Source organism: Xenopus tropicalis, chromosome 6 (assembly GCF_000004195.4).
Source record: "Xenopus tropicalis strain Nigerian chromosome 6, UCB_Xtro_10.0, whole genome shotgun sequence".
Taxonomy (NCBI): domain Eukaryota; kingdom Metazoa; phylum Chordata; class Amphibia; order Anura; family Pipidae; genus Xenopus; species Xenopus tropicalis.
Genome location: NC_030682.2, coordinates 43,277,494 through 43,285,784, shown reverse-complemented (window position 1 = coordinate 43,285,784; position 8,291 = coordinate 43,277,494). Strand labels below are relative to the sequence as shown.

The following is an 8,291-nucleotide window of genomic DNA, read 5'->3' as shown; positions in this document are numbered from 1 at the left end:
GTGGCTTTATCTCTGTAAAGCACATCACAAATCTGTATGTGCTTTATAACAGATAAATAAAATTATGGGAAACTCTACCTTTCTAGCAGTGTATACAGCCAATTACACAATCTAACTTACGATAGTGAAGCTTTTATACAACAAGAATTTTGAAATTCCCTGGCACAACGGCTAAATCTCAATATAAATCAAGAAATGTAAAAATAGCAATTTCTAGCGCGCTGCGCCACCTACTGGATGACTGTGGCAGTGCACCCAAATTACGCAATGATTGGCAGCCGCTGAGCCCTCATTTCTGCAGTCATGAGACTGACTAGCTAAGCTCTTTCCGTCACGGGCAAAATAGGGAAGAAGTACGGCCACGGCGAATTGTGTTTGCTTATCACGTGGTACAACTAGCAGCTACAAAGCGCCTTTAATGTACCCATTGTACCCGCACACCCACACCCAGGCCGTTTAATCGCCGCTAGAACGAGAGAGAGACAGCCGGTAAGTTCTGCTCTGTGACGCATTGATGGGCTGTACCATTTGCTTGTTTCAAGAGGGGTCGGTGTTGGTTTGGCTCCGGCTTCCTGTTCCTTGTGCCAGTGTAGTTTGTACAGTAACTGTTTGCAGTGTGTCTTGGCCTCTGTACCACAAAGTTGTCACTTGCAAGCAGCTGTGCCTCAATTCATAGCATCCCCTGACTGTAGGAAACCACAGGACTAATAGTATAAATGTATATGTAACAGTTTGTGCTGTTTGTAAGCTATCAGTGCCTCCCTGCCCCTGACCATTGTATAAAAACCTGCAATTAGATGAACTGGGAGTCTACATGATGGATGCTGGGAACTGTGCATCATGAATGATTGTGATAAAGTTTGACTACAGTGGTGTATCTACATGACTATAGAGGTTACTCAAGGTTGATGGTCAACTTGGCAGTCTCAGCCAGCCAACTCAACAAACATTTGTTCTCCCCCCCAGGCAACTGCTTTGTAACCACCCCTACTCACCAAATTCTTGCCAATCTGATCCATTTAGTGAACACCCCTTTGTGCCCCCCCAAACCTGAAGAGGGTTGTAAACCCAGCCATGATGCTGTCCCACTGCACCCCCTATTTATGCTGTAGAAGTTGGCAAAAAACATAATTACAGATGCAAGAAAATTTACCAATTTACTACTGACTAAAAACCTCATTAGAAGTGCAGGAGAAGTGACCAATGAGAACACTGATCCCCAACACTATGTCAGGCATCTCGCTGTTATCTTACATATAGAGATAATTATGTCACAGGAATCAGACATGGGGATAAAGGACAAGATTGTTCAGTGCTGGGAAACTGTGCTTAAAGCTCCCAACTCCAATTGCAGGAACAAAGAACAGGGAGCCAGGTTTATACAGATCAGCTGGGATTCTTATTGGAGGATTTTTTGCATTTTAATGCAGCCGCTGGCCCTGGAGATTTGGGGAAAAGTTTTATTGTGCAATATTGCTTTAAGAATACAACCCTGATCTTGCTTGACTACAGCTCCCACAGGCCACAACCTTATTGAGTTTTACATTATTCTGGGATTTGTAGTCCAGCAACAGCTGAGTAAAGTTTGGTTGACAGTGCACCCTTTAATGCTACCTATGTTTAGGGAGAAAGGGTGGCAACCCTAGTTAGGGCATAAATCTTTTACTGCTCCCAGGACTCCCTGTGCTAGTAGGGGAAGTTAACCCCATGGGTCCCCTTCATACACACACACATATATACTTCCCCTTCTGTTAATATTGAAAGCAGCTATCAAGAAGCATGTGTTTGTCAGGATTCACACACTGGTTGGTAATGTGTAAACACTGGTGTAAAAAAGTGCAGCATGAATGGTTCAGAAGTGTCTCTTTGCTTTGTTAGCAAAGAGCAAAGTCCTGGGAGCAGTTGGAATATGTTTTGGCTGCTACTATAAATGGAAAACACAGCCACTGTGCTCATACAAAAAGTAAAGCAATTGGTGGAATAAGTTTGTTCATATGTGTGGTTTCTGTTGGTTACTGTCAGGAGAAACTATTTAATTTGGTCTCTTCTTCTCCCCCATTTTGTGTAATCTGGTCTGTCTGGCACTAACCCATTAACTCTGCCGACTGCAATAGTACCACTGGGATGAAGGGGGGGTGCAGATTGCCACTTTTACTTCAAAGCTCATTGACTCCGTTCTAGCCATCTCCTACTTTGCACTGAGGATGTTGACAAGATGGGAATCTGGAAGCCTCTTCATTTAGAAGCACTTTGTGGCTGAGACTTATCCTCTTTGTTATGTTATCTCTCTTGCATCTCATAATGCATATTAATTAACAGGGTCCAAAGGTGTTGCAACTGTGGGGACACTGTTGGTTAGAAGAGACCCCCCCCCCCACAAAGCTCAGGATGTTATTTCACTTGTACTTTGTGTTTTTTGTAATTGTTTTAGCACAGAAGAGCATGTCATATCTTTCTCCAGATTACAATAATCTGGAAAGGTGCTTTTCCTGTAAATACAAACCAGTGTGTATATGAAACAAGCTCTGACTCACACACCACTTCACTATATACACCCTGAAGCACCAGGAAACAGGAAGGTCTATTTTCGCACTGTGCAGATCACCACACTTTTTACATGTCTCAGTGGTGTGACTAAAATGTTCCCTGTGCGAGGGAGAGACAACATTATCAGCATTCCTTCATGTCTTTGTATTGGCATGTTCTCATAAGACTTAAGTTAACCCACCTGTACTTGACATCTAGATGAGCAAATATTTATACTGACAAATATGCTATATTTACATTATTGTAAGATAAAAACCCTACCACAGGTTTTGAATACTTGGGCTGACTCTGCTACAGAGAATCAGCCATATAACTGTTATTTATAAATTCTACAACGTTGTACATAAGAGTTCTTAATTTTTTGGTGTTACTGTTCCTTTAAAGCTCCCAACTCCAATTGCAGTAACAAAGAACATGGAGCCAGATTTACACACATCAACTGGGATTCTTATTGGAGGATTTTCTGCATTTCAATGCTTCCGCCGGCACTGGATTGCCTGAAAAGTTTTATTGTGCAATATTGCTTTAAGAATGCAACCGTGATGTTGGTGGACTACAGCTCCCAGCATGCCTCTACTATTATATACTACTATTATATATTACATTATTCTGGGATTTGCAGTTCAGCACAAGCTGAGTAAAGTTTGTATGAGCAGCTGTGCAGCAGGGTTTAGTGTCCCTTTAAAGGAGAAGGAAAGGCTAAATCACTTGGGGGTGCCAAAATGTTAGGCACCCCCAAGTGACTTAAATCGCTTACCTTGTACCCCAGGCTGATGCCCCTGTTAGGAGAAACCAGCACCAGCCCGGGGTACCTTGAGCGAGCGCTTCCTCCTTCCGCCTTCTTCTACCGGCAAAATCCCTGAGTTGACGCATGCGCAGTAGAGTGAAAAGCCGTTTTTTTTGTTAAAGTTCGGCCTTTCACTCTACTGCACATGCGCAAGCGCGCGAACAAGGAAGGAGGAAGCGCTCGCAGCTACCCCGGGCTGGTGCTGTTTTTTCCTAACGGGGGCACCAGCCTGGGGTACATGGTAAGCGATTTAGGTCACTTGGGGGTGCCTAATATTGGGCACCCCAAAGTGATTTAGCCTTTCCTTCTCCTTTAATACACAGGGGAATGGCAAACGCAGATAGCATCACTACAGGAATGACTTTAATGTTAACTCTTTCATATCCTTTCCTTGTCCTTGTACACTCTGGCAGTTATACCTCCCAACACATAAAAAAAAAAAATGAAAGGGTGAAAAAAATGATCTGCTGTGCATAGAGAGGCCAACATTTTTTGGGCCATGACCACTTTGTAGCCGCACCCCAAAATACCATGCCCATTTTACAAAAACACCCCCTTTTCCATGTTTGGATTGGCAGCGCAAAGTGCACCAGAAGATAATGTTGCCCTAAGCATTCCACAACATATTGTGGCACCTGCATTTCATGATGGAAAGATCATTGCAAAAAAGGCCATTGAGCACTCCCTTAACCTCAGATATGACCATAAGATCACTGCAGAAACCCCAGATTTGCCAGTTAGATTACTGCAGATATGGCCAGTAAGCACTCTGTTAACCCCAGACCCCCTTGCTGGTAAGTTCACTGCAGAAATGGCCATAGCAAATTCCATTAACCCCAGACATGCAAGTACCATCACTGCAAATGGATAAATTGAAATCATTACTAAACACCAAAAAAAACTAGAATACCACAAACTCTGCTTGCCTCTCTCTGTCTTGCACCTTCTCTGCCTGACTAAAACTGTAATAAAAAAAAAGTTTGTTCCACAGTGGAACGCAGAGCCATCTTTACTTTATTACACTCGGGAGCTGTGGAGGAGCCTGCAGACCCTGTCAGTGGTGGAGTCTGATCATATTGTGGGGTCTGCAAGGGCCTTATTCATGCCACTGTGCACTGATGAGATTAAATAAAGTGTCTACAAGTTTGAATATATGGCTCTGAATTATTAGGTTGTATCTGTGCTATAAAATCGGCAATTCTGGATGCATATTTGGTCACAGGAACATTGAGGAGTCATTTGCATATCTCCTTAAGTGAGGCTTAAAGCCTCCTATTTTGGTTATTTTTATGTGTGTAGCATGAGTCATGTGATACTTTCTGCCTTGTTTGTCTTGTTCCAGAAAAACATGGAGAAGATTGCCTGTCTCTTTCTATTGATCTCTCTCTTTGTCAACCTGGATCTTTGCTGTGCTGCCCGGCCAACAAACCCTTTTGGACGTATGTTTAAAGGGGTGAAAGTAACCAGCAGAACAAGGGAGGACCCTGGAATTCCTCTTTTTCTTACACCATATTTGGAGACTGGAAAAGTTGATGAAGGTCTGAAAACAGTAGCCAATATCAGAAAGCAACAATTTTTTTTAGATGATGATTCTTATTTGGCTCTTTTTATAACACTGGTCATTAAATGCCTTTTTCTGTTTTAGCAAGAGCATTAAGTCTGGTTGGCCCACTACCAGGGGCAAATGTCAAGAGCTATGCTGGATATCTCACTGTGAACAAGACTTACAACAGCAATATGTTCTTTTGGTTTTTCCCTGCTCAGGTAAGATTGCTTACGACGTCAATTAGGCGTCACTCCACTAGGCAGTGCCCCCCCCCCAGACCCAAGGATTTGACAGTGGGTTACCTCTCAGACAGTAGAGATCATGTCCCAAACACTCTATCGTAATGGAACACGGACTGATGTGAATGGTGTATGCTGTGTATAAAGAGCTGTGGAATATGTCTGGGGGAAACCGTTTTATGATACTTTATAAAGTATCTACGGGGCAGGGACCCCCTTCCTACTGTGTCTTATACCACATGGCACTTATAAATATATATATATATATATATATATATATATATATATATATATATATAATGTATTTATTTATTATATCACTTGTCCTCCCTGTGTGTAATTTGTATTCTGTAAGATTGTACAGCGATGCGTACCCTTGTGGCGCTTTATAAATAAAGTTATACATACATACATACATACTTTATGGCTTCAGATTAATTTCACATTTCATGGCCAGACCTGCCTGTTTAGTGTCGGATTGGGATGCCAGGGGCCCACCAGAAAACCTCAAACCATGGGCCCACTCTCCAAATTATTTTTCTTCCTCTTCTCATTTAAGCTATTTTGTTGACTAGTCTGTTTCCTTTACATGCTATAATCTATTCTTCATTCTCTTTGTTTCCAAGCAAAAAAAAAAGGAAATGGCCATGAAATAGGCCAAATGGTTAGAGGCAGAAGGGCCCACTGACACCTGGGCCCACCAGGAGTTTTCCTGGTATCCCAGTGGGCCAGTCCAACACTGTGCCTGTTACTACTGAGACTGGTCCTTGCCAGCGGGATTTTCAAATCTTCCAGCCATCTATAGGTCAGGCTGGTAAGCTAATGGCTTGGTCTGGAGGGGTTGAGTCGCGACTCTTTTTTGGACCTTGTGTAGCCAACTTAAAGCATAAGTAAGCCTTTTATTTTAAAATCCACTAAAGTTACTCTAAACAGCCCCCAGCATAAAATACCTTTCTCCTTGCATGCAGATTATATTGTTTCTCTATTACAAACAGCAGAACTGCAGCTGTTTTACTGACTTCCTTGTCTAACGTGAAGCTCTGACCCCTTTTGCTTGCTGAGCCCTCCTTCTCTCTCCCACTATGAAGACCTTAAAGAGGTGCCCACTGACCATTCTCACAGCCTCTGCTCAAATGAAAATCAATCAGGCATGCACAGTAGGCACATTTTTGAGGTTATCATAGAGAGAGAACAGCGACAGGTTTATGAAGTCTGTAAGTGCTCTAGTTGAACTGCCTGTAATAGAGAAACAAAATAAATCTGGATGCAGGGAGAAAGGTATGTTATTTTGGGAACTGTATAAAGTAATTTTGGAGAGATAAAAAATATGGATTCTGTGTGATACATGATTTATACAAAATATATACAGGTGTGGGACCTGTTATCCAGAGTGTTTGGGACCTGGGGTTTTCAGGATCTCCATACCTTAGGCCTACTAATAAATCACTACATAAACCCTATAGGATTGTATTATATCTTAGTTGGGATCAATACAAGGTACTGCTTTATTATTACAGACAAAAAGGAATTAATTGTTACAGATGAGAATTATTTGATTACAATTGTGTATGGGAAATGGCCTTACTCTAAATTGGAGCTTTCTGGATAACTGGTTTCTTTATAACTGATCCCATACCATTTTTTTTTTATGCATATCACATTGCTGCAGTTGCACCATAAATTTGACCAATTAGAGGCCATGATGGTAGATTCTAGGGGTTTGCAGTGTGATAATATGTATACAATAGAATTAATAAGTCCTTTACCTCCTAAAGGTGGCCATACACGAGGCGATTTCGCTCGTTGTGCGATGAACGATTATATCGACAAACGATCGTATGGCGATCGAGTTCCCATACGATATGCCATCCACGGGCAACGATAATTCGGGAAAGATTTTGTCGCATCATTATCGTAAAATACCTACGATCGTACATCTACGTACGATCGATGTCGTTGACTTCTGCTGCTGGCAATCGTGACATGCGCAGAGAACAATTGTTGAAAGACAAATGTCTGACACTCACACCAACTGGCAGATTTTATCGTTAAACGACCAAAATTTTTAAACCTGGCCGATCGATTTTGGGGACGATAATGTCGGCTCGTTTAGTGGGCCGACGATCGTTCGTACACCACCAACTATACGATAACTTAACGATAGCATCGGATCGTTCGGGAATCGGTCGTTTGTAAGTAAAAAATCGGTCCGTGTATGGCCACCTTTAGGCTGGTGGCACACGGAACGTTTGCTTTGCTGCCCTTAGCTGGCATTTTATTTGTAGGCCAAGAAAATCAGATCCACTCCCTTGCACACTCCAGTAAAATTGGGATCAGCCGAAAATGCCTTCTTTTGCGTTTTCAGCCTGATTCCCGCTTCATTACGTTATTTGAAGCTCACAGTCCTTTATATGTAAGGTCTTTGCTGTAAATTATTTTGGTGATACAGCTTTGTAAACAGCAGAGGGCGCTGCTTTCCAATACAAGTTTTTACTGTGTATTTTTTTTTCTTCAAGAATTAGAGCTGTATTTATAGATTTTTGTTTTTATATATTTAATTGGCCAGTTATCTTTACATGGAAACCATAGCTTTAACTACAGGATGCTCTTATTAGTTATTACCTAATATAAAGCCCATGTAAAGGTTTGATTAAACATGGCTTCATTTTAATAGTATTGAATTAAGTCAAAAAGGCTGCCATGCTGCTTCACATGACCATCAGCCCTATGCCACTTAAAGGGCACCTATCACCCTGAATTTGCTTCCCTCTCCAGGGGTGTGGGCTAATAGAGCCTGCACTCCAGTTAGGGGAAACAATAGTTTCTCATTTAATAAAATAGCCCCCTATAGTGCTAGGCTGCCCACACCGTAAGGGAGTTTCCGGTGCTGGCAGGCATGTTGTTCACGGATGTGATGTAAGTGGGTAGCATCCACTGCTCCTACATCACACGCATACTCATAATTAATGTGCATGTGCACTAAATAACATAACTGCCCACACCGGGAGCTCCCTCACAGTCCAAGCAGCCTAGTGCCGACTGGGCTGTTTTCTCCAACAGGTGTGGGTTCTTTTTTAGGCCACACCTCTTTAAGTTAAAGTAGGCTTTTGTAAAAGGTCCTGGAACGTAATGTGAATAACTAATCAATACACCAAACAACTTAAAGGAACAC

At 42.1% G+C, this 8,291-nt stretch overlaps 1 protein-coding gene across 2 annotated transcripts in view; it reads left to right on the top strand.

The window, feature by feature from the left end:
• The first annotated feature begins 260 nt into the window (after positions 1-260).
• Positions 261-8,291, top strand: part of cpvl (carboxypeptidase, vitellogenic-like) — a 74,257-nt gene continuing 66,226 nt past the window's right edge. The window contains exons 1-3 of one of the 2 annotated variants that reach the window (XM_018094660.2): positions 261-489; positions 4,677-4,872; positions 4,980-5,098. In XM_018094660.2, coding sequence (XP_017950149.2) covers positions 4,683-4,872; positions 4,980-5,098 — 309 coding nt within the window. In that variant the 5' untranslated portion in view covers positions 261-489; positions 4,677-4,682. The remainder of the gene's footprint in view (positions 490-4,676; positions 4,873-4,979; positions 5,099-8,291) is intronic. The other variant, NM_001016807.2, reaches the window with a different exon arrangement.